Source organism: Balaenoptera ricei, chromosome 2, assembly GCF_028023285.1.
Source record: "Balaenoptera ricei isolate mBalRic1 chromosome 2, mBalRic1.hap2, whole genome shotgun sequence".
NCBI lineage: Eukaryota > Metazoa > Chordata > Mammalia > Artiodactyla > Balaenopteridae > Balaenoptera > Balaenoptera ricei.
In genome coordinates this window covers 187288373-187313189 of record NC_082640.1, presented here as the reverse complement: position 1 = coordinate 187313189, position 24817 = coordinate 187288373, and the positions used below count along the sequence as shown (strand labels likewise).

The 24817-nt window shown below is 65.5% G+C and overlaps 2 protein-coding genes across 7 annotated transcripts in view; both read right to left on the bottom strand.

Annotated features, from left to right (window-relative positions):
- Nucleotides 1-4: 4 nt before the first annotated feature.
- Nucleotides 5-18620, bottom strand: ADSS1 (adenylosuccinate synthase 1). 3 transcript variants are annotated; one of them, XM_059915128.1, is made up of 13 exons: nucleotides 18345-18620; nucleotides 11352-11454; nucleotides 8040-8102; nucleotides 7239-7289; nucleotides 6945-7011; nucleotides 5660-5767; nucleotides 5482-5563; nucleotides 4835-4961; nucleotides 4232-4386; nucleotides 3363-3487; nucleotides 1797-1894; nucleotides 492-612; nucleotides 5-390 (listed from the first exon to the last, which is right to left on the bottom strand). In XM_059915128.1, exons 1-13 carry the CDS (start codon nucleotides 18534-18536, stop codon nucleotides 285-287), a joined length of 1398 nt encoding a protein of 465 aa, XP_059771111.1. In that variant the 5' UTR covers nucleotides 18537-18620; the 3' UTR covers nucleotides 5-284. The 3 variants fall into 3 exon arrangements, with proteins under 3 accessions (XP_059771111.1, XP_059771112.1, XP_059771113.1); XM_059915129.1 differs by having other exon boundaries at nucleotides 463-612; nucleotides 18345-18619; XM_059915130.1 differs by lacking the exon at nucleotides 18345-18620 and adding an exon at nucleotides 11543-11566.
- Nucleotides 18621-21761: 3141 nt separating this feature from the next.
- Nucleotides 21762-24817, bottom strand: part of INF2 (inverted formin 2) — a 28528-nt gene continuing 25472 nt past the window's right edge. For all 4 annotated transcript variants that reach the window (XM_059915125.1, XM_059915126.1, XM_059915123.1 and 1 more), the window contains one exon: nucleotides 21762-22760. Coding sequence is in view for 1 of the 4 variants with exons in the window: in XM_059915124.1 (XP_059771107.1) it covers nucleotides 22732-22760 (29 nt within the window). In the remaining 3 variants the exon portion in view is untranslated. The remainder of the gene's footprint in view (nucleotides 22761-24817) is intronic.

Below are 24817 nucleotides of genomic sequence, written 5' to 3'. Positions count from 1 at the left end.
ACCGTTCAGCGGCTGTCGGATTTGTTTATTACTAAATGGCTCCAACCGGGCATACAACCATGTGACAATTCACGTGCCATAAAAGGTCTCTGTTTTGAGCGCTTCGGCTCATTTGAAATAGCGGGATTTTTAAAAATGTACCCAACACTGGTTTTCAGATGTTTCAAGTTGTTGTAGAAATCAGTGGGTGGAGCTGAAGGCTTAAAGCGAAATATAAAAGTACAGAAAATAGTTTTCAAATCTCTTTGTTTACGGCGTTGTTTTTGCTGGCTGGGGAAAGAACACTACTGTGGCTGCTGGCGTGGACGTGGCCTGCCGGGATCAGCTCTGTCTTTGTCTAAAACAGCTGGATCATCGAATCTCTGGATTTGCCAACACCAACCCATTTCACTGAAAGGGAAAGGGGAGGTTCAGCCCAGGGCGCGGCGGGCTGAGGGGGCAGCCAGGGCTCAGGGCACCCACCTGCCACTCCAACGTGGTTCTCCACAAACCGGATATAGCTCTGGGCGTGCGGGGGCAGGTCCTCCCACTTCCTGGCGCCCGTAGTGTCCGCCTTCCACCCAGGCAGCGTCTCATACTCCACCTCCACCTTCTGCAGAGTCTCCTGGTTGGCTGGGGACACGCAGGGCGGGGGTGAACCACGTGCTGCGGACAGTTGCTCGGCCACGGGCCCGGGACCCCCAGCCTGGGGTCCGCTTGCCCCGGGGCTCAGAGGCGGGGAAGGCAAGCCTCCCTGCTTGGTTTACTCAGGGGGTGGGGGTGGTTCTCGGACACTGGCTGTACCCCTTCCAGCCCAGGCGACACGCCACCCTGGACACGGATTCACTACGCGCTCTGCTGCAACGTCCCCAGCGATCATCAGAGGAACTCCAAGGCCCCTGCTTGGAAATTCTCAGGGAATCGAGGGTCCTGAAGTGTCAAGAGGTCCTAAAGGATCTATATCCCCCTCCTCAGGGCAGGGACCCCACCTGGCGGGGACTCCGGGGCTACAGCAGACACCAACCACCCCTTATCGTCAGAAGATGCTGCAAGGAGCCGTCCACTGCAAGGGCCCTGGATGCGCTCCAAGTTCGAATGCTCCCCTGCGGTCACACCACAATCCTGCTGCGCCCTCTCGAAGTTCAGGGTCAGTAGGCCTGGGGCACACTGGCCGAGAGGACGCAGGGGGCTCCCACAGCCGCCGGTGCTGGCGGGTGTACACACGTGCTGGGGGTGGGGCAGTGGAGGGCAGCTCACCCATGGCCACCGGTGAGGGTGGGGTCACGTGACCCCAGTGCAGACGCACAAGTAACTGTGACACCAGGAAAACAGCACTGCCTTTATGCTTTTTAAAAGAAAGGATGCTTCCTTGGTCACAGAAACTCCAGTTAGGACCTTAAAGAGTCTAACCAAAAATGTATCTTTTCTTAGGTCAAAGTCGTCTTCCTATTTGCCCAGGGCTTTGAGCGTCCAGACCTGACGTCGGCTATTTCAGGTGAGTCCCCAGCTCCCGGGAGGTGGGCCTTGACCCCAGGCGCCTGAGGGTCCCCCAGGGTCCCGGAGTCAGGCCGGTCCCTCTGAGTCCCTCTGAGCCCTTCCCAGACCATGGAGGCCTGGCAACTGCCCTGAGGCCCGGCCAGGCCTCCCATCGGGGTGAGAACCTGCCACAGACAGAATCGGGATGAGTCTTCCAGACGTGCACTCACCCCGCGTGTTCAACACATACACCCTGTCCCCTCACCCCAGAAACCACGGGTCACGTCTGTTCCCAGGTCCTGCGAGACAGGCCAAGGACAGGAAAGCCTCCGTGCTCGCACCTGGGAAGTAGGGGATCCGCTTCCCGCTGAGCTTGTACGCGACGCCGACTTTAATCTCGTCCAGGGCGTCCAGGATGTCCAGCTTCGTTAAGGCCAGCCTGTCCAAAACCACAGCGAGAAGCCGAGTAGCGGTCAGCTACGCTGTCATTTCTCCTGTCTGGGCTCCACCCCTCGCTTCTCCTCTACTTGCCAGGAATCGAGAGGAGGATGGAAAAGGCCGCCTATGGCCAGGCTGGAACCCAGCTCCAGCCACCCGGCCCGCCTGGCCCTGAGCACCCCATGGGGACCCCGATCTGGCGGCTTTGTCCTTTCTGCCCTTCTCACGGCCGCGTTGAGGGTCTGGGCATGTGAGCCTTGTGCCCGTCCATGCCCCTCTGACCCGGGAGACCCCGAGCCTGGGCCGAGACCACCGGTGCCCTCGACGTCGTCCACCCCTGAGGGTCTCCCACACCGTCCGCCCGGGGCCAGGGAGCCCGGGCTTCATGCAAGTTTCTCCCCTTCCTTTTCTCATCTTTGCATGGCCAGGCTTCAAGGGCCTCTGGGTGGGTGTCCCTGGGCTTCCCGAGCCCACGTGGGCCACCGTGCGCGGCGCCACTGCCCTGACCTGGGCTGGGCCGTTACCCTCGGGGCCCCGGGAGGCTGCATCTCCCCGTTTTGCACACAAGGACTGCGGGCCGGGGACCTTGGACACCGTGTCCTCGGCCACTTCGTCCCTGTGCCTCCCGCGGACGGACGGCCCACACACACCGAGCGTGGCTGTGGTTAACTCGTGGGCCGTGCGCTGTGACAAGCGTGCACCTCGCACCCTGGCCCGTCTTTCCGGGGAGGGAGCAGCAAGTCCTCCGTTCGCACGAAGCCCCTCATTTCCCAGGGCAAGGTCTGAGCCGCCGGAACCACAACCGTCACCAAGAGCAGCCCGGCTGCCTGGTCGGTCTCGGGGGCCCTGTGGGGGGCCCGCCCTGCCCCCAAGGGGGATGCCGCTTCCAGAGGAGGGGGGCTCCTGCTCCCGGCACCCTCGGGGTCATCATCCTGTCCACAGCCTCGCAGACCGGGGCTCCAGAGCGGGGGGACCTGCGGAGGCCCCCGAGGGGCTGCAAACCCGGCCGGCCGCTCTCCAGGACCGGCGCAGGCTGCGTCCCCACTGCTGCCTCTCTGCGGGGTCTCGCGAGCTTCAAGCGTGGCCTCTCCTGCTGGGGGTTTGTTCTGCCCCCTTCTTAGGAGCCCAGTGTCACTCTGGGGGTTTGGGGGAACTGAAGTGATGGCGTTTGCTGCTGGCACAGCTCGTGGGAGGAGCCCCAGCCCTGTCTGTGCTCAGGAGCAGATGCAGGGCTGGCCACAGGGCCAGCTCCAAGGTGCCCTGCATGGGCCTCCACGTCACCCCACTGTGGCCTCGCCGTGGAGAAGGGTCTCCCTCGGGTGACATCACCCTGCGTGGGGAGACGGTGGCCCTGAGCCCCGATGCCCAGCTTCCCTGCTCCCATGGTGTCTGGGGACTCAGGGACGGACCCCGGGGTGGACGGGCACCCGGGTGGGCTCAGTAGCAGACGTGCCAGGAGTGCCACTTACGCAGTGAATCCGTTGACCATGTGGGCATATCTGAGGATCATCAGGTCCAGCCAGCCACAGCGTCTCTTCCTGCCCGTGGTCACACCCCACTCATGGCCGCGGCTCTGCAGCAGGTCCCCGATTTCCTGCATGGGGACAGAGAGGGCCCCGGTGCCATGGGAAAGGGAGCCGTGCCCGGCCGCCTGGCACTAGCGATCTCCTCTGCCCTCCCCTCCGGCCCTCCTGCAGCCCCTGGCGATCACCCCCTCCGCACGCCTGCTTCCCTGGTCCCTGGCACACCTGCCCCAGCTGAGGCCCCCACAGGTTGGGCCGCGCCGACCAGCGCCTCCTTCTGGGCCTCGTGGGCAGGTGAGGGTGGATTGACCTGGCCCTGCAGCTGAGCCTTGGGCAGGTGTGTGTTTATTTCTCAGGGGTCCCTATCCCTATCCTTGCGCCTCATTCAAGCCCCTTCCCACTCTGGCTCTCAGACATCTGCCCAGGACAAGAGTCTCGGGTGCTCGCCGGCCATGAGGGCACAGGCCAGGTGAGAGGAAGGCCGGCGGTGTCCTGAGCTTCCAGAAACACCCACGAGGCTGGAGAGCAGTCTGCTGGGTGGGGCGGGGGCGGTGCTTCTGGCCCGGCTCTAGCTTGGCTGAGACCAAAACCCAAGAGGGCTCAGGCCCCCAAGGACGAAGGTGGCCTGTGCCCCCGAGGATGGAGCAGAGAGACAGCTCTCGGTGCCCTTCCCGAGCCGAGGGGCTCCACTGTGCACGGCCACGGCCACGGCCACGGCGCGGGACGGGGCTGGAGCGGCAGCCTCCTGCGTCTCGCTAGCCTCCCCAGGCCCCTCCCCCAGGTGCCCACGCGGTCCCGCGGGGCTGGGGACTCACGTTGATCTGCTCGGTGGGGAAGGCGCCGATGCCCACGCGTGTGGTGTAGGCCTTCACCACGCCGTAGACCTCGCCTATGTTCTGGGGGGGGATGCCCAGGCCGGTGCACACACCGCCCACCGTGCAGTTGGATGACGTCACAAAGGGGTAGGTCCCTGCGAGACAGCCAGTTAGGCCACCAGCCTGCAGATCGCCTGGGCCCAGGGGTCCCCCTCGGCAGGGTCTCCAGGGGGACCCTCCCGGGGGCGTGGCCGGCACAGGGCGCAGTGGGTGTGAGCTGTGGGGGAGGGGAGGGTGAGGGTCGCTCGGGTTTGGACGGTGCGTGCCTCCCCTGCCTGCGCCTTGCGGCCTCGGTGCTGGTGTGTCCCTGGGTCAGGGATAGGGTGGACGGAGGCCCACGTGGGGCAGCTGGGGCCCCACCGGTCTCTCTCGCCCTCTCTCCCGCACCTCCAGCCCAGCTTCTCACTTCTCCCCTCTCGGCTGAAGTTAGGGAAACGAGGGCGGTACGTTTCCTGGGCACAGCCGGCAGCGTGGCCATGGAGGGAGGCCGCACCACGCCTGTCTCTGAAAGGCGGGGTTTGTGGGGATGCGGCCGGGGCGTACCGAAGTCAATGTCGAGGAGGGCTGCGTTGGCGCCTTCCACGAGGATTTTCTTGGGGGCGCCGTGGAGCGCCTCGTACATGAAGTAAACGCCGTCTCGGACCATGGGTCGGATCCGCTCAATGAAGCCCTGGGGGAAGGGGGGGGATGCAGGAACTAGGGTGTCCACCCAGCTCTGGCCTCCTCCCCACAGCCTCTCTTTTCCAGCAAATTCCCGCCCAGCGAGGGGCTCGATCTGCAAATATCCCCGCTCGTCCCGCCCTGTCACATTTACAGCCCCAGACAAGGCTGGAGGAGCTGGGGTCCCAGCCCTGGAAACTTCCAGAAGGGCTCTGCGCTGACATCGTCCTGTCTCCCGCCTGCTCCTGCCCCAGACAGACAGCGTTGGCCTCCGTCCCCCAGCACATCTGGGGCAGTTTCCTCAGAGAGGAGGCAAGGGGCCAGGCCAGCAGGTGAGCCCCCGGCCTCCTGAGAAGACCACCGTGAGCACGGCTGGCCAGGGGGTTCCCCTGGGAGGCCCGCAGTCCCCAAGCCCAGGCACCCTGTGATAATGCCCCGCGACAGGTGCACTGCACGAATGTGCACGGGCAGTCGGGTGGGACGCGGACCCTCGGTGGGGTCTGCCCTGATTCCGAGGCACCCAGCTCTACCTTGAGCTTTTTGAGTTGACCTTCAACATCTATTTCCAAAGTGGGGAACATGGACTGGTGCTGATGGGCCAGGTTCTTGAATCTGCAGAAGCGACAATGACTGAGACCCCCGGCCCCCTGGAGCCCTGCGCCCACCTCCCTGGCCAGGCTCCCCTGGGGTCACGGACAGGTCAGGTACCGGGTGGAGAATTCGTCGAAGTCCGACAGGAGGTCACAGATGCGGAGGCCCGTGCGGGCCGCTTTGGACGAGTAGGCCGGTCCAATCCCCTTCCTGGTGGTGCCGATGCTAAAAGACAGGCCACAGGCTGTGAGCTCGGGTCGCCCAGGCCAGCCTGCCTGGGGCCTGGGGGCGGAGCCTGGGAACGCGGGTTCCCCGGCCAGCCCCTCAGGCCTCAGTTTCCAGCCCCATAAATCAAGGTCGAGCTGGGTGACATCTGAGGGTCCCTCCCAGCAGCAGCACCCGGGAGTCTGGGACGGCCATGAGAACCACGGGAAACCTCACGTGGCCAGCTTCCAGGGACCCGGGGCTGCGGTGGTGGCACCCGGGTCTGACTGAGTCCCAGCCCTGACCCTCCCCTACCCCCCTCTGAGGCCCAGTGCCCAGTGGTGCCCTCCCCGGCCCGTCTGCCTTCTGCCCTGGCTTCCCTCTCGCCTGGCACGGAGGCTGCTGCTCCGGGCGTGGAGCCCAGCTGTGCCCAGCCTGTACGCTGTGCCCGCCACAGCCCAGCCAGGCTCAGCACTGCCACCTGCGTGTGGCCAAGCCCCGTGTGTGCGCGTGCGCGTGTGTGAGTGCACGTGCTCCTGTGGGAGCGTGTGCGCACCTGTGTATGAACACGTGCAGCGTGTGAATGTGTGCAGCGCATACACGTGCGCACGTACGCGTGTCTGTGTATGAGCGTGTGTCGCGTGTGAGGGCATGTGGTGCACGCACATTTGTGTGCAGACCTGCGTGCACTGGCGTGTGTGTGTGTGGATGCGTGTGTACGTACGTGTGCACCTGTGGACAAGCGTGTGCAGAGTGAATGTGGGCAGTGCAGGCACGTGTGCACGTGTGTGTGAGAGGCAGTACTCTGGTCTGCTGCATCCCTGCCCCGGCTTTGAGAACCGTCCCCGGCACCTTCTAATAAACGTCTCTGGAGAACCAGTGAACGGCCACCGAGAGCTGGTGGGCGGGACGGGGTGCCGTGACGGAGCTGTGGTCAAGGCTGGCTTGCGATCCCCGCAGGGGCGGGGGGCGCAGCGGGCGACAGACAGCACGGGCACTCCGCGGGGTGGCAGCCGGGGAGGACGGCGCGGCCCCGGCAGAGGCGGCTCGCTTGGGCTTCAGGGCCAGGGAGGCCTGGGGTGAACCGACGGGCACCGTCCTCGGGGGCTTCGGGTGGACGCACGTTCCCCACCCCACGCGCCCCCAGCTCTCCATCCGTGGACTCGAGGGCCACGCGCGGAGCGCACGCACTACTCACTTCTTGCCCTCCTGGGCCTGCCTCTGCACCTCCTGGAGCCCATCCACCGCCTGGTGAAAATCGAACACTGCCGGCCGGGCCGGCGGGGGCACCACGAGCGGGAGAGACAGACGGTTACAGGGCCTCCGGGGACGCACTGGGGTCCCCCGGGCCTCAATCTCCCCATCTGCCAGTGGGGGCAGCGATCCCGACCTGGTACCCCCGGAAGCCCTTGGAGGAGGCCTGGGGGAGCCCCAGGCCATGGTGGGGATGGGGGCGTCACTCGCAGGTGGGCAGGGAGGGCCTGAGACTCACCGAGGTGGGCCCGGTCAGAGATAATGAGCCTCTTCTCCCAGTCCTTCAGGCCTGCGGACACGGCACGTGGTCGGCCGCGGGCCACAAAGTCGCCTCCGGTTAGTGGCGGGCCCTCCCCATGGTGGCCTCTCGGGGGGGGCCGTGGGCCCTCCCCCGGGGACGTCCACCCACGTCCCCACGGGCGAGCCTGTCCCCCTGCGGGGTCTCCGTGCCGGCACCTGCTGGTGCCCGCGTCCCAGGGCCAGGGTCCCACTCGCTCTTCCGTGCCCGCGCTGCGGCCTGAGGCCCAGGCTACGCTTCCTCCACGGCGTTGCAGGGCTGCGGTGTCATCAGCTTGCCTCTGAACAACCACTGGGGTCCCACCTGCCCAGATGCCTGGCTGGTGGCCTCGGTCACTGCCTGCCAGCCTCCTGCCCCTGAACAGCCCCCAGGGACCACATTCCTCCCTGCTCGCATGGTCGGCCCAACGGTCCCCAGCCTCAGCCGGACATCAGGGTCACCTTCCAGGTTCCAGGGCTCCTTCCTGGACAGTGCCACCTGTCCCCAGTGGCACGAAAGCTCCCCTGCGACACTGAGGCTGTGGCCTGAAGCCAGAGTTTGGGGCCTCTGGACTGCCCGCTCCCGGCTTCCTGCACACGCAGAGCCTGCAGGCCCAGGCAGGGCGCCAGCCGTGGAGGCCGCCCCACCTGCCCACCTGCCGCCGCCCTCAGGAGAAACCACATGGCGAGCCACCCGGCAACTTGGCCGCTGGGAACATGCACGTGTCCTGGGCGGGGCGGGTCTGCGGGGACACGGACCTACCTTTCTTCTCATTCTTTTCTGCTTCTTCGAACAAGCCTGGTAAGTGGACAACCACTCCGTTGCCTGCAACACACAGACACAAGACTGAATCGGATCACGGACGCGGGGGACTTATGTTTAAAACAGCACAGGGACTTCCCTGGCTGTCCAGCGGTTAAGACTTCACCTTCCAAAGCAGGGGGTGCGGGTTCAATCCCTGGTCGGGGAGCTAAGATCCCACATGCTTCATGACCAAAAAACCAAAACATAAAACAGAAGCAATACTGTTAGCAAATTCAATAAAGACTTTAAAAGTGGTCCACATTAAAAAAAAAAAATCTAAAAACAAAAACAGGGACTTCCCTGGTGGCCTAATGGTTAAGAATCCGCCTGCCAATGCAGGGGACTCGAGTTCGAGCCCTGGTCCGGGAAGATCCCACATGCCGCGGAGCAACTAAGCCCGTGCACCACAGCTACTGAGCCTGTGCTCTAGAGCCCACGAGCCACAACTACTGAGCCTGTGCTCTAGAGCCCGCAAGTCACAACTACTGAGCCCACGCACCACAACTACCGAGCCTGCGCTCTAGAGCCCGTGCGCCACAACTGCTGAAGCCCGCGTGCCTAGAGCCCTCGCTCCGCGGTGAAGAGTAGCCCCCGCTCGCCGCAACTAGAGGAAGCCCGCGCACAGCAATGAAGACCCAACGCAGCCAAAAATAAATAAATAAGTTAATTTAAAAAATAAAATAAAATAGCCTATTTTTAAAATAAATAAATAAAAACAAAAACAGCATGAAATTCGTGCTCCCATGTTCATTGCAGCATTGTTCAAAATAGCTAAGATGGGGAAGCAACCCAGGCGTCCATCAACAGAAGGATGTGGTTCATCCACATGATGGGATATTATCCAGCCTTAAAAAGGAAGGAAATTCTGACACAGGTGGCAACATGGATGAACCTCGAGGACACTATATAAAGTGAAATAAGCCAGACGCTGAAGGACACATTCTGTATGATCCCCGTGTATGAGGTCCATAGAGAAGTCAAACTCGTGGAGACAGAAAGTAGGATGCTGGGGGCAGGGGCTGGAGGGGGAAAGGGGGAGTGAGTATTTAATGGGGACAGAGTTTCTGTTTAGGGAGATGACACAGTTCTGCAGACAGATGGTGGTGAAGGCTGCACAACAACGTGAATGTACTTAACGCTACCGAACTGTACAGTTAAAAATGGCTAAGGTGGTAAATTTATATTATGTACATTTTATCACAATAAAGAAAAGGGTCAAAGCAAAACAAAAGCCATCATGAAGCATTTACAGAGACAGCAGATCAGTGGTTGTCGGGGGTGGGGTGGGAGGGGGGAGGGGAAACTCCTCAGGGGGAAGAAAATGTTCTAGAACTGAATCGTGATGGATGTACAATCGTACCCTCACAGGGGTGAACTTCACGGTACGTAAATTATACCTCAGTAAAGCTGTTGTGTTTTATTTAAGTGGCATGGAAATGGGAAAGCACGAGGTGCGGAGAAATGCAGCCTCCAGCCGTTCCTGGGACCCAAGCAGGGCCCTGGGGGAGCCACGCTTCCCCATCCACGTAAAACCGAAGTAGGGTCTACAGAGGGCGGAGGTTGAGGCCAGGGGAGGAAGGGGCTCACCAAGGTCACGAGGTCACCGTGGGCCCAGGCTAAAGCCAACGCTGGCCCCTCCCTCTAAGACCAAAACCAGCTGGGCAGGGCCCCCGCTGCCCTCCTGGGAGGAGCCCGTCCCCTGAGCACTGGGACTGGCCGAGGGAGACGGGACGTGGGTCCAGACAGGAGTGACTCAGAGACGGTGCAAGCCACCCCGAGCACAAAAGGTCACCTAAATGCCACGAGTCCTGAAATGGCCACGTGGCAGGGCCTGGGGGAGTGACCCGGGCTGGGGGGGCAGCTGTGTGAGTGTCAGCTCGTTCTGCCCTTGCGAAGGGGCTTCCCGCCGCCGTTGCCGTCTGGCCCGCTGACCGCCGAGCTGAGCCCCTGCCCATGCTCCCCGGTGACCGCCGGCCCCCACCCACCCCCAGCTCCTCGGAGACCGGGCAGAGCGCCCCCTGGCCGAGCGGTGCCTCCTTGGCCTCGTTTCCCTCCCAGAGGGGCCCGGGGCCCAGCAACCGAGGCTGGCGCTGACAAGCTTCCTGCAGCAAAGCCCCAGCCCCTGGGCGTGGGGTCCCGGGTGAGCTGGCGTCCTCGCTGCCCCGTCCTCACCCACTGCTGGGGCCCGGTCTGCACCCACGGAGGAGGCTCTGGGAGACCCTTTCCTCCTGCTCAGCCGGACTGCCCACTGCCCCTGCGGCCCCTCCGCCGCCGTGTCCCTGGGCTCACGCGCAGGGGCAGACCCCCTGCCACCGCCGGGCACACACCTGCCGCGCCACCCCTGCTTCCCGGCTTCCCAGCCAGGGAGAGGGCGGGGCAGATAAGTCACGAGTGTGGGCCTGCCAAGTCGTGGAAAGAGCCAGAAGGAAAAGTACCAGAAGCTGCCAGAGCGTGTCCCACGGTGGGGTGGGCAGCAGAAGGCAATGGGAAGGGGCCGAGGGGAGGCGACCGCAGAGGGGCCCGAGCAGGCCAGGAACAGCTTCCGGCGCAGACCCGGCTCCAGGCACAGACCCGGCTCCAGCCACGCAGCAGGGAGCCAGGCCCGAGCCGCTCGCACGCTCGCTTAAGGACATGCACGAGAGCACACACACACAATACCTGCACGCACACACACGCTCACACTCATGCACCTACGCCCTCAGACTCATACACATGCACACTCGCACGTGCGCTCACTCACACACAGGCACACAGGCCTGTACACACGCGCTGCGGGAGTCTGAGCCCTCAGCGGAGCCTCCTGCACTCTCCCTCCCTCTGGCCCAGGCCGGGTGGGGTCCTGGGCTCTGGGAGGGGCTCTGAGGACAGGTCCCACATCAGAGGCCTCTGCGAGGGCTCCCGCTTGAGGCTGGGACCTGGAACCTCCCGGCCCCTTGAGGCTGGGGCCTGGAACCTCCCGGCCCCTTGAGGCTGGGGCCTGGAACCTCCCGGCCCCTTGAGGCTGGGGCCTGGAACCTCCCGGCCCCTTGAGGCTGGGGCCTGGAACCTCCCGGCCCAGGGTCGAGGCCCCGGCTGAGCAGGTCATTCCCTCCTGGTCGGGAGCACCTGCTCCTCACGCGGGCAGGGCGGGGTGGGGGGGGCGGGGGTCCAGCCCAGCTCTCCGGCGGCGTCCAGGCCTCACAGCGGGCCCTCGGGCTGGATGACGTCCCAGGTCTCTCCTGCTCACACACTCAGGATCCCAGGCAGGGGTGGGGCGGGGCGGGCACTCACCAATGAAGGACATGGCCTTGGTGTTGATGATGCCGCTGGGCAGCAGGTGGAAGTCGTACTCCTTGCCGTCCACCACCACGGTGTGGCCAGCATTGTTGCCCCCCTGGGAACAGAAAACAAACTGGCTCAGCATCCAGGAGCCCGGGGGCTTGGACCCACCCTGGGAAGGCCTGACCGGCAACCGGCCTCACTCCAGGCAGCTCTAAATGCAGGCGCTCAGGAGCCCCCTCTGGGCTGCCCGGGGTGGTGGTCCTGTCCCCCAAGGAGTGTGAGATGCCGTCCATGCTCGGACTTGGGGAGTTTGGTCCAGTGGTCGGCTCTGATGCACGTCTGGGGTGCTGGGTTAGGGCCCTGCTCCTGGGACGGGGTGAAGGGGCCTGGCCAGGGGACTGGGTCCAAGAGAGGGGCTGGCCCACACCCAGGACCGTCACGTGCTGATGCTCCAGGGAGGCTGGCTAGTGCGGACACACTCAGAGCCCTGCCTGCCCTGCCCACGAGTCCCTCTGGGGGTCCGTCCCCTGATGCAGGAATGAGGGGGCCCAACCATCCCGGGGAGCAAACTCAGGCCCCCACGGCCCTTGCTGCCACACAGCCCGAGCTCTGGGGAAGCAGAGGGCGGGCCACGCAGCACAGCCCTTCTGGGGCCGGGTGAGGGGACTGGGTGCTGGCACGGGCCAGCAGGGCCAGGGCCCCTCACCCTCTCAGCAGGCACCCTCCCTGGGGCCTGTGTCTCCCATCTAAGAATAAAGAGGGAAAAACCACTCTGAGGCTGGCGGGGCTGAGTCTGGGGAGGATGGGAAGGCCCCGCCCTTAAGGGACACCGGCCTCCTGTCCCAGTTCCGGCCACTAGCGGACAGCGCGGGCCCCAGCACGTGGGTCGCCAGAGCCAGTGAGCAGGGCCTGGGGAGGGGCACGTTCCGGGTGGCGCCAGAGGCTGTGGGCCTGCCCTGTGGGGCCCGCTCTTCCCCCAGAGCCTTGGAGCCCGGCCCAGCTCCACCTTCCCGGCTGAATCTCCTGCAGAAGCACGTGCTTATCGCTTATCCGCGGAGGCTCTCCACGGCTGGGCCTCCACCCTCCACGCCCCGCTGTCCTCCAGCCTTGTGGCGGGGGCCGTGGCTGCTGGCTGTGAGGGCTTCAGCCCCCCTCCGCAGGGCCCGGCAGGGTGGGGCTCCCCCCATGCGAGGCCTCTCTTTGCCCCGTCCAGGCAGGGCTGAAGGAGGGCGGCCTCCTCCCGCCAGGAGCACCTGCTCCTCAGGCTGGGGATGGATGAAACTCACACGTCTCCCGGCCCCCCCCCCCCCCACCGAAATGGCCCAGGCTGGGGGCGCAGGCGCCAGGAGACCTGGCCAGGGCCTCTTCCTCCTGGACCTCACTGCACCCCCGGGGAATTTAAGCAACGGGGCCAGAGCCCAACCTCACCCACAATACCCCTCTTGCCCTGGCGCTTGGCCACGATCTGTGCCAGACGGCCCCACCACGGCCCAGCTAGAAGCCCCTTCCACGGGGGTCCCCAGACACCCTAGCGTTCCGCTTGTCAAACGCACGCAGGGAGGCCTGTCTGGCCTGACACGGGGGTTGGAGGACTGGGGTGGGTTTGCCTCTAATTGACTCCTGGGGTCACTGCGATCCTGCTGTGCGTCCCCGAGGCCCTGCTGCGCGACGGTGCCAGGTCCCACGGCTCAGCCGCCCCCGAAGGCCGACGACGGCTGAAGGCCAGCCTGCCGCCTCCCCAGGTGCCCCGAGCCAGGTGGTTGGCCTCGGGAACTGAGCGCAGGCTCTGAACAAATGACGGGGGAAGCAGAAGGACAAAGGGCACGACGCGGGGGGGCTGGGGGCCAAGGAGGGGGTGCCCTGCGAGCAAGGGCGGGCAGGCGGTGTCAGGCCACGGGGGGCTCGGATGCAGACCGTGCTGGGGGGTGAACCCGGGGGGCCGCCACGGAGGGAGACAGGGAAGGGACCCCAGAGGGGCTGTGGGAGGGAAGGGAGCTGATGCTGACGAGGTGTGGGGGGCGGGGAGTAGGGCGGTGGGCTCAGCCTTGACCATCTGAGTCACCGTGACTGATGGGCCCCGGGTTTGGGGGTCAACTGTGCCCCCCCCCGAGACCCCGGTCCTCGCTCTGCCCTTGCCTCGGTACACGTGCCGTGAGTCCCCTCACACGAGGTTCTCTGCGGAGTTCACACCCAGGGGCAGGTTTCCCACCGTAGGTGGGGCAGCCCGGGGTGCATGGCCTCCTTTGACAGATGGGGAAACTGAGGTCCCCAGAAGGGAGTTTGCAGCAGAGCCCAGGCTAGACCAGATGGCAGCTTGCAGATGCTCTCCCCGTATGCCAGACGTCCCCCCCTAGCCGCATCCTGCCTGCCTTGGTGGGGGCCCAGACGGCCCGCCTCCCTCCCCTGCTCTCAAGTGCCCAGTGCCAACGCCAGCTGGCCTGAGCACGCGCCACATTTGTTTGGGGTAAACACCAGCGCCTAGGAACAGGCGCAGGCCCCTGTGGGCCTGTGGGCGGCAGATGACCCCCGCCGGCTGCAGGGCCCAGGCACCAGGTCACAGTCCACTCCCAGGGGCGTGAGCCAGCCCTGGACGCTGAGCCCAGGGTCTGCCGACCCGCAGCGCGCACCCCCCAGCAGCTCTGCAGAGGTCCAGGTGACCGTCCCAGAGAGACCCCCGTCTGCCCGCTCCTGGCCGCACGGAGTCAGGGGCTGAGGTCGGGGCAGGGACACCCCACCTGCCCTCCTAAGGCTCCAGCCCTGCAGGCCCGGGGAGAGCTGGGCGGGGGGCCGGCAGTCCATGCGGGGCCTGGTTTGGAAAACCACTTGGAGGGGGAGCCGGTCCAGGTCCCAGGCCCAGCCCGGCTGCCTCTGCAGGGCCTTCGCTCCTGGGTGGTGCTCTGCCTCCCTGTCCCTGGGTGGGCAGGTTCTGGAAGCTCCATGCCCGGGGCCCCGCAAGAGTGAGCTGGAGCTGGCCTCGCCCCTCTCCTGTGCCCCAGGGGGACCCTCAGGGCTCTGCCAGCCTCCAGGTTCTCCCCTCCGTGATGCACCTTCGGGTCAGGCACAGCTCTGAGTCCCCAGGGATGCTGAAGCCACCCCTGTGGCCTGGCCGGTCACTCAGACTCCCTGGTGGATGCTCCTGCCAGGTGCCTCCCTGGCAGCAGGGATCTCAGAGAGGGGGGCTCTCGCGCTCAGGGACGCAGCAACGGGGCCAAGGCCAACCCGCCGGGGAATCTGACCAGCCCTGACCCTGCTTGCCTCTGCAGGTGTCCTTCCAGCCCACCCTCTCTGGGGGCCAGGCAAGAGTGCACAAAGACAGCAGAGAGGTTGAGTGCGGGGCGACGGCGTCTCAGAGGCTGTGAAGCTGCTCCCGCGCCCCCCGGGTGTGGCCGTGGGGGGGGGGGGGCGGAGGCCTCTGGGCAGCGCAGGAGCTGCGGGTTTTATCAGGGGCGCGCACAGCACAGCACGCACAAGGGGCCGGCTCTCCGGCTCGAGACCCTTGTGCACTGCCCCACCCCCACCAGGGCCGGGGTGAAACCACGGAGTGCCCGCGCCCAGGCAGCCGTCAGCTCCTGTGTGTCTGCTCTGCTGGCAGGCTCCTGCCGTTCATTCGTTCACCCACTCATTCACTCATCCCAAACAGAGCTACTCTGTCCCATGAGGCACTGGGGTGAGGCCTGGAGGGAGGAGGGCGTGGGCTCCACGTGGACGTTCCCACAGCCACGAGGGATTGGGCGACCCTGCGGAGACCCTCCCCCTGGAGCCACTGCTGGGGGGCCGGTGTCATCGGAGGGTGTACACGTGGAAGGGGGGCTGCTTCTGGAACACCACCAGGTATTTTCCCCACTCTCCCTCCCCATCGGAGGCTCCTGGACTGGCCTGGGGCTCCAGGTGAGGCATTTCTCAGTCGCCCCCCCCCCCAGGGAGAGTGGACCCAGAGCACCAACAAGCCGCAGGACGCGGCCCCCAACGAGTGAGACCACCGTGCCCATCGCCACAGCTCCCTGGGAACTGACGGTGCTCCCCCAGGGAAACCCGCCCGCGCCCTTGTGCCCAGCCGTCTTACTGCCCTTGGAAGGAGGGGAATCTGAAACCCTGCCCAGTGCACGTGAAGACCTCGGGGTCCTGGGCGGGGGCCCAAAGCCTGACGAAGGCAACTCTGGGAATGGAAGGAGGGCTGGCACCGAGGCCCGACGGCCAGGCCAGGTGTGTGGGCTCTTAGGCTCCTATCTACACCACGGAGGCGGGGGTGGGGGGTGCGGGGGGGTGCGGGGGTGAGGGGGCAGCGGGGGGCGGGGGACGGGGGGGGGCCGGCGGGGGCAACGTCAAACAGCAGGAAGGACGCTCAGCAGACATGGAAAGCCGGAGCCCAGCGGAGGTGCGGGGACTCCCAGGGAGTGAGCGGAGCCCAAGCGGCCGAGAGAGCATGAGATGCCAGCGCGGGGAGGCCGCTAACGGATGGGCTCTGGGGTCTCCGTAGCAGCGCCGTGGCAGGACCTGAACCAGAGAGAGGAAAGGGGGAGGCTGCGTGGCCATCCCTGAGCCCAAGGGGCTGGGCTGGGAATGAGGAGAGAAGGGAGCCAGCCCTGGGGCAGACCGGGGACCCAGGCTGCAGAAGGGCTGCTGGTGGTGAAGGGCAGGGCTGCACACCCTCTATTCAGGGAGAGGGGAGGCTGCCAGGAAACGGGTCCTAGAGTCAAAGAAAACAGCAGGAGGGGCCTAAGGCCTGAGTCTCTGGACCGTAAGGAGGGTCTTGGGGGTCTTGGGGTGCTTGCTGACCACAGGCCCCAAACCCCTGAGATGGGAAGAAATGAGGATGGCAGCTGGGGGCATGGGTGGCTCTGGCCCCAGGCCGCCTCTGGGCAGGCGGAAAGTGAGTCCAGGTGAGCCAGGTGGCCAAAGGCCACCAAAGGGCTTCCCACGTGTGCCAGAGCCAAGACGGAAGACAGGCCTGCTGGTGGCAGAGGGTGAGCAGAGGCAAGACCAGAGCCGGGGACCAGGGCAGCCACCCAGACGCGCCCCAGCCCAGCCCAGCCCACCCACTGCACGCGACTCCACCGCCAGCTGCCCTGGCCCCTCGCTCCCGAGCTCGGACCAGCTCCTGGGGTCAAGGTGCGGTGTGAAGGCTATGACTCCGGGCTTCACGCCTACACGCTCTAAGTAAAAGCAGCCTTCCCAGAGCATGGGCTGGACCCTCCCCGTGCCAGCCCCTGATGCCTAGCGCTGTTGCCATGCGGGTGTGGCACACGTGAGGGCCCATAAGTGCTGCTTATTCCAACTGCTCAACTTCTCTGAGGCTCCGCCTCACCAGCTTGTTTGGAGGCTGGAGAGGAGAAGCCACAGTGGGCTCCCAGCACAGCTGGGAATTATTCCCACATGTTGCAGAGCAGAGGCCTGCAGGTGGAAATGTACTGATGTCAGTTGGAGAATATGGGTGGGGGAGAGGGTGCCTAGGGGGCCCCCCAGGTGGGTGGGGGGTTCCAGCCTGCTCTGCCCTTGGCTGGTCCTGTCCAGCGACGGAAGAGGGCAGGGCCTGGCCTGCTGACCCAGGTGGTAGAGCAGGGAGGGCCTCATTCCAGAACCATCTCCACAGCCAGGACATCGGTGGCTTCAAGATGAGGGCTCTCACGGGTACCTGCAAAGCCCCGAGGTCACTTCGAGGAGGGGAGACGGCCACAGGCGGGTGGGCGAGGCTGACCAGAGCTGGCAGGTCACACGGAGGGCCCTGGGCATCACTGCTGGAGCAGACAGGCCCCAGGAGGGGATGCCCTGAGCTGGGGAGGGAGGGCAGTGGGCATGGACCACGCGCCCGGCCGCAGGGTCCAGGGGAGAGGAGTGGACTTGCTCGCCGTGGCTTAGGGCAGAGAGAGGGTGGGAGACTTGTCACCACCCCAGAAAGCACTTTCCAGGAACCCACTGTCTGCGTCGGGCAGGAGTGGTCCAGATGGCAGCGTCTTCCCCAAGCCCGGCAATGTTGGTCTCCCCTGGGGCGGCCGAGCCCCGAGCCACCTGGCGGGAGCTCAGGAATGAGGCCACAGAGCCAGGGAGGAGGAGCTCAGAGGGCATCCCTTCCTCATTTTTGGCAGCACTCCCACCCGTGGCTGCAAACCCTGGCAGCGCCAATGCACGCACCCCAAAGCTGACCCCTCTGCGCCCCGAGCTGTAAGTCAGCCAATAGCAGCAAGCATGGCACGGGGCCCCAAGGGACTGCCGGTGGCAGTCAGGACAGACGGGGTGCAGAGAGCAGCCCGCAGCCGGCAGAGGCCCCGCCCTGGGCCCTCAGGGGACAGAGCTTGCGTCCGGCCTCCTGGCTGGCACTGCCAGCCCCTGGGTCACCCTGGCCGTAAGTCCGAGGTTCCTCCTTCTCCCCCTTGTGCCTGCTCTGCCTGCCTTCAGGACCTGGCCCGCTGTCCTGCCCTGGCCTCTGCCTCCGCTTGGCTGACCCTCCAGGGCCACCCCTCTCACAGGGGCCTTGCTCGCTCCCACTCTGGGCTCTGGGCGCTCAGCCTCCTCGGCGTGCACTGACCCCTTGTGGTCAGCCAGCCCTGTCCCAGGCCCAGACAGAACCAGGAAGGGAGGGTGTCTCCGTGGCCCTCAAACCACTGGGCAGCTGGGGTCCCCGCCCCCCACACTGCAGGGCCCAGTGTCACACCCACGGCACACCCCACCCCCTGAGGATCCGGTGTCCCCAACTCAGCGACTTGTATTTATAGCTCTGCCCCTGGCCCACTGCCCTGGGGGGTGGGGCTGGTGGGGAAGGCGGGGTCCCTGGGGGAGGCAGTGGGGGAGGGAAATGTGTGCTCCCATGAGTGGCAGGGGGTTGTGAGTGGGTGGTGTGTGCGTGTGAGTGGGCGGGGGTGGCGGCTGGGAAGGGTGTCCCGGGAGGGGAGGCGTCCAAGAGGCGTGTCCCGGGAGGGCTGGAGGGCAGGGAGGAGAGGGTCCGTCTGGGTCCGAGGGGAGGGGAGGGGGGCTCGCTGGGGGAGGGACCCGGCGCCCGGCCCGCACCTGGCAGCGGCTGATGATGTCGGCGTCCGTGGCCAGCAGGTCCACCACCTTGCCTTTGCCCTCGTCCCCCCACTGTGCGCCCAGCACCACGGTCACCCGGGAGCCGGTGGTCGCCGCCTCGTGCTGCAGCCGCCCCCGCTTGACGCCGCCTGCGGCGGGGGGCCGGTCGTTGGAGGCTCGGGTCCCCGACATGCTGGCTCGGCTCGTCCGCTGCGCTGGGCCGCCCGAAAGCCCGCTGCACCAGTGCGCCGCGCCATTAAAAGGAACCGGCCGGGGGAGGGGGCCGGGGGGCGGGGCCGGGGGCGGGCTCTCGGGCGCCGTGACGCGCCGCCGTGACCTCCCGGCCGCCGGGTCCCGCCTCCGCAACCACCCGGCAGCCGGGTGGGGCCGCGGGCCCGGCCAGGGGTTGTGGGGCGCAGGGCCCGAGGGCGCGCTCCGGGGTCCCTTCACGCGGCCAGGCCGGGGGAGCCCCGGGAATGCTCTTGGGGGCGATCGCGCTCGCCTTCCCCGAGGCGAGGCCTGGACGCCGCGACCCACCTCTCCCCCCACCCCACCCCGGCCCCGCTAGGTCCAGGACCTCGGCGTTCCAGAAACCGCGGGGGTCCCCTCCAGGGCGGGAGTGCGGTTTGCCAAAGGGGAGCTGCGTCTTTGCGCCCCACTCGGGGTGTTCGGGGTGCGCACCTGCCCCGCGGTGAACCCGGGTTCTCCAGACTGGCGCGGGCGCCCTCTGATGGGCGCAGAGAGAGGACAGAGTGTCTCCTCCACCAACGTCCCCCGTCCTGTCGCGCCCTCCCACATGGGCAGGGGCCCCGGAGTCTGGCACTGGGCACCCTGGTATCACAGGCGGGCTATATCCAGGAGCCCGGCTGCCCTCGGGTCTCAGGGCCCTGAGTCCAAGGAGAAGGGACCGTGCTGTCAGGTCACCTGGTTGGGCACTGGAGCGGCCAGTGTGCTCACCAACCGCGCTGGGCCGGGGTGTCGAAGAGGCCCCACCAGACCTCCTCCCTGCCCCAGGCTGTGCAGGGACTGGGTGCCCAGAGAGGGCGCCCCATGGTCTGCTGGGCTCCTGTGTTCCCAGCTGAGTGAACGCCCGCTCTACCCTGCCACACACACACCCTAAGTGGACTTGGGCTTGGACATGACTGGCCCTACGGGTCGGAGAAGGGGCGAGGGCTGGGCACCTGGGGGTAGGAGTGTCCTGGTAGGCCCCTGCCCCGGGGCTGGGAGCCAGTGCCCCTGGTTCCTTCCCTGGGGGGACTCTCAGTGCAGAGGGGCCTGGAGCCTGTGTGCTGGCCTCTGCCCAGGGCTCAGAGGGCCACTGAGCTCCCTGGGCTCCCGAGCCAGAAGCAGGGGGCCAGATACTCCCCAGCAGCAAGGGAGTGGACCCTGGGCTTGTCACAGACTCCTGGAGAGTTAGTGATTCAAGCCCCGGCACTGCTCTCCTGCTCCTCCGCCCCCCTTCCCCCCGCCCCGCATCCTCCAGCCCCCTGGGCTCCTGGCCAGAGCCCTGGCTCCGACCCTAGGCAGGTCTCGTGGCCCCTCTGTGCCCCAGTCCCTCTTCTCTCACATGGGGACACCAGGGGTTACAGGCAGGGTGTGAGGCCTCTCTGGATGACAGTGATGGAGTGGGGGTGGGCAGCACCCCTCCCCCCCCCGCCCTTCCGTGGGCCGCCAGCCCTGGGAATCGGCTGGAGCAGGGTCAGGAGGGCCGGGTGCCAGGCTCTGAAGCCACCGAGGGCTGAGGAGGCTGAGGATGGGGCGAACCGTGGGCTGGCAAGGGGGGGCTGTGGCCAGGGGGGGGCGGAGTGTTTCAGGGAGTGAGGGCGTGGGAGGCTGGCTGTGTCGACAAGGAAGAGGCGGGATTGTAGCGGGAGGGACCAAAGGAGTTCTGGGAGATTTCTTTGTTGTCTCCGGATGCAGGAGTTGGGCTTTAGGATGGCCACCAGGAGCCCTGGAGAAGGATTTGCTGGAGTCACGTCAAAGGGGGGCGGTGGTGATGCTTCCCTCTGTCCACCACTGGGTGGTGCTGAAGGCCCCAGGCGGGGACTGCTGGCTCTGAGCCCTTCCTGCGGGAGGCCGGGACTCTGGGCCAGCAGGTGTGAGATGGAGGCTCAGGGGGGCCAAGGGGACACCATGGGGGTTCAGACGGGCTCTGCAGGGCCAGACGCTGGCCGGGGCACCAACTCCCCCAAGCCCGGGTCTATAAATAGCCAGCAGGCCTGGGGGGAGTCAGGCTTTTCTATAAACAGCCCTGTCCAGGCCCAGCAGCTGGGGCCCTGCCAATCACATGGCCCAGCCCAAATTAGAACAACCCCCTGCAGAAGCACACAGGCTCGGCTGCCCAGGGTTCCCACTCTCTGGGGCCACACATCAAGGGACCTCACCTCACGTCATACGTGGTGCCCCAGGACACAGGTGCCCCTGGAACTTGAAACAGTGCACCGGCAGGAGTGAAAACGGGTACAGCCGCTTTGGGAAACAGTTTGGCAATTTCTTAAAAAGTTGAACATAAATTTGGCATACAACCCAGCCACTCTCGTTTTAGGAATCTATCCCCGAGAAATGAAAACACACGGGCAGCACACACGTGTTCACGGCGGCGCCGCTCACAAAGCCTCACGGGGAGACCACCCGAACGTCCACAGACAAGTGAACGGGTGAACAAAACGTGGTCTGGCCACAGAACCTTCTTCAGCCACACGAAAGAATGCAGTCCTGACACACTACAGCCCGGCCAAATCTCCAAAACATGCTAAGCCGGTCACAGAAGGCCACTTACTGTCTGATCCCACTTACATGAAATAGCCACGGAAAACCAATCCGTAGCGACAGAAGGCACTTTAGTGGTTGCTGGGGTTGGGGGAAGGGGGAGCTGCCACATCGGGAGTGTGGGGACTTTGGGGGCATGATGGAAATATACTAAAAGCGGACCACGGTGATGATTGCAGCATCTTGTAAATCTGCTGGAAAGGTAGCTGAATCACACACACAGAAGGGGAGGTTTATGTCAGTAAATTACGGCCCTATAGAGCTGTGCTCATCTCACCACTGTCCTGCCCTTGCCCCTATTCTCGGGGCTCTGTGGGAGCAGGCAGGGCCCCTCTGGGAGCAGGCAGGGCCCCTCAGGCCCACCCCTCCCGCGATCGGCCCACCCCTCCCGCGATCCATCCACCTGTCCAGCCATGCACACAGCCAAATACGTGCTAATGCAGCCATACCCCCATCTACCCACCCTCTCGCTCCCCCCGTCTGTCCTTCCCTTCCTCCATCTACGCGTCTGTCCATCATCCATCCGTCCATCCATCCACCCACCCGTCTGTCCATCATCCATCCATCCATCCACCCACCCACATCATCACAGCCATTGTGATCAAACCACATTCACCCCCAGTTTCTGAATACAATGTAGTCACGTGCTGGGCAAGCTTTGCTCTTTATTGGCCAAAGTTCCTCCATCTCAGCAGCACACGGTGGGGGGGTGGGGGGTGGGCGGGGGTGCAGTGCAGGCAGGGGGCCCATGGGGTCAGAGACGAGAGGTGGCAGCCCCTCTGGCCAGATCCGTCCGGTCCCCTAGGCCTGGACCCTGGCCTCCCCTCAGCCCAGCCGGGTCTGGGGGTGGGAGCAGCAGTTCGCAGGGCGGGTCGTGTTGTCGACGAGGGGACCAGGTCCCAGCTGTGGCCACAAGGGCAGACCCCTCCCCACCTCAGGGCTGGAGATGCTAGGATGGGTGTCAGCTCCATGGGGTCCCCCCCTGCTGAGTAGGGGGACGCTGGCCCTCCCATGCACTGCCAGACAGGCTGCCTCTACCCAAAGGCCCTGGGGTCCTCTCACCCACCTACCTATCCCCGACTCGGCCACCACAGAACTGTAGAACCCCATCAACAATCCCATTTCAGTTAAACACGACTGCTTCAGACCAACTGAGTGGGCTGGGGGGATGAGCTGTGGCGCCGGGGCTCCAGCCCCCTCCCCACCCCCGGCTAACCGCAGCTTCAGGGGGAGGGGGTCTGTGAGGGCCTGTCCCCAGAAGCAGCTGGGTGCCAGGTCACAAGCTCAGCGGTGCCCGGGCCCGCAGCCACCTGACCCTGCCCCCTGCAGGCTGTGGGCGGGCGCCGTGGTGCATGCGGTGTGGGGTTGGGGCTGGGCAGCGGCGTTTGGAAAGCAAACCGCGAGGGGCTGGGGGCATTCAGGCGGGCCAGGAAGGCGCCAGGGGGGCCGGGCCCCAGTGCCCATTGGGGTCCCAGCCACAAGCCCCTGCCAGGGCTCCGGGAGACCGCGGCACTGGCTGGGTAAGGCACAGAGTTTTGGTTTCCCGGGGGCCGGTCCCAGCCTGGCCCCGGAGGAGCCCTGCTCGGCAGCACGTCCAGCGGTCCTGCTGCGGGTCCTCTCACTTGGTTCTGGGCCGGGGCCTGAGGCCTGCGGGGAGGGAGAGGAAAGAACTCGGTCAGGAGCAGCCTTGCTGTGGGCAGTGGCAGGGGGCCCGCATCGGGTCCCCAGGCTCCTGCTGCCCCCTGGTGACCCCTGCCCAGTGGGCTGCACCGCGTGTCCCCAGGTCCACTCTGACCGCAGGCCCTTTCTCTGGAGCAGCGAGGCTCACACAGGAAGCAGGTGCCAGCTGACCCCTGGCAAGGTGGCTCGTCCACCTGTCCAGACTGGGTTTCACAAAGCACGTTTCATCACCAGGCGGGCGGGGTCTCCCCGAGTCTCACTCCGTCTACGCTCACAGGTCCCCACTGTCACCAGCTCTCCCTGGAGGTCCCAGTCACTTCCCCGCCGGCCCCTCACGTGGACGTCTCCTGCCGTGTCTTTCTGCAGCTCCGTCCTCAGGGCACCGGGCCCTACACCTATGGCTCCTGCCCCCTGCCGGCCCTGCGCCCACCCAGTGCCCTCCGTGCTCTGTAGTCCGGGGGCCCTCGCCTGGCTGTTCCCCCCAGGTGCCCTGCGCCCACGGCACCCCGGAGCCAGGTGGCGGCCTGGGGCCTGGGGACCAGAGCTCAAAAGAGATGGGCCAGGAAAACGAGTGGGGCGGAAGCAGAGGATCAGAGTCACTCACACTGTGGCTCCAGTCCCAGCCCCACTGCAGGCCCAGGAGGAAGAGTCAGGCGGGCCCAGGCCGGGGCGGGGCGGGCAGAGGAAGCTGGGGTGGCACTGCAGCCAGGAAAGGACCGCAGGAGCCGGCGGAGGCGACCTGGCGCCTCTCCCCCCGCTTCCCGTGGCCACGGGAGCATCGCAGCACAGGACAGAGGACGGGACAGACACCCACACTCGACGCTTGCACGATTGAAAGATGGCAGAAGAGAAGTTTGTGGAAGGCACGACAGAACAGAAATGCTGGTGCAAACTGGGAGCTGTCACCCCGGCCATCACCCACCGGCTGCTTACTAATCAGAGTGAAAACAGTACTTGTGCAGCGGGGCTCTGCCAGAATCACCACCGTAACACGTCTGGGTCGGCGTCAATGCCACCGACACCGGGACAAACAGGCCCCTGAGCCCCTCCTGCAATGCTCTGGGGGAGGACTCACGTCATGGGTGTAGGATTCCTGCCCTAAACGCAGCCTGGACCCAGGTGGGGGACAAACAGGACACCTCCAAAGTGACTTCGTGTCTTCGGTGTTATGCAAAAGGGGCTGGACGTGTGGTCCTGGGCAGGACTTTGTTTCCAGAAAAGCAAAGCAACGACTGCAACAGGGAGACTGGGGCCAGGGGTCACCCCGGCCGGGGCTGCAGGTGAAGATAGCTCGGCGTCCGGGTGTGCGGGAGAACGGCCCTGACCTGGGCGCCCTGGGGACAAACCCCGGCACAAAGTATCCTGATGGCTATAAGCAACTCTCAAATCGGTCCGTAAAGCTGCGGGGGGTGGGGGGAGCAATGCAGCAGATGTCAGCAATTCTCCTATGTTTTCCACATTGTTGTAATTTCAGGGTACAGGGTAGGTGGTGTTCACTGGGACCTCCTTGCAAATTTTCTGTCCAGTTGAAGTTCTTCTCCAAATGAGAAGTTGGGGAGACGAGGAGGGTAGGGGTTCTTCCTCCCGTCCTAATACTGGATGACGGGGCCCACGAGCCTGCAGACTGGGAGCCCCAGGCCTGGCCGGGGGTGGGGTGGGGGGAAACTCGGGGAGTGCAGACCCTGCTCTGGGCGCAGCGACCTCTCACCAGACAGTGGCCACACACGGTCGCTGTCCCAAACCCACAGACTGCACCCTCCAACGTCCCCCACGCCTAGGGCCAGCAGCTGGGGCTGCAAGGACAAATCCTGGCCCTGAGGGACAGGCGGGTGCCCTCGTGACAGCAGAGAGCCCAGCTCAGAACCCCCAGGGGGCAAACCCCCGGAGCGCAGGGTGAAGGCTGAGCCCGGCAGTGAGGATGAACTAGGTCACAGCTGCACTGGACCAACCCCTGCCCTGGGCTCTGGCACCAGCCCGACCTCACTTCGATGCCCTGTCCAAGCCCCGGGCACATCGGGCAGAAG

Bases quoted from the DNA above. Each gene is read 5' to 3' on its own strand.
- ADSS1 (XM_059915128.1), bottom strand. From the start codon at position 18,536: ATGTCGGGGACCCGAGCCTCCAACGACCGGCCCCCCGCCGCAGGCGGC. The intron at 8,103-11,351 runs GTGAGTGCCCGC...TGTGTGTTGCAG, and splicing joins CAAGGCCATGTCCTTCATTG to GCAACGGAGTGGTTGTCCAC. The intron at 5,564-5,659 runs GTACCTGACCTG...TCGCTTCTGCAG, and splicing joins TTCGACGAATTCTCCACCCG to ATTCAAGAACCTGGCCCATC.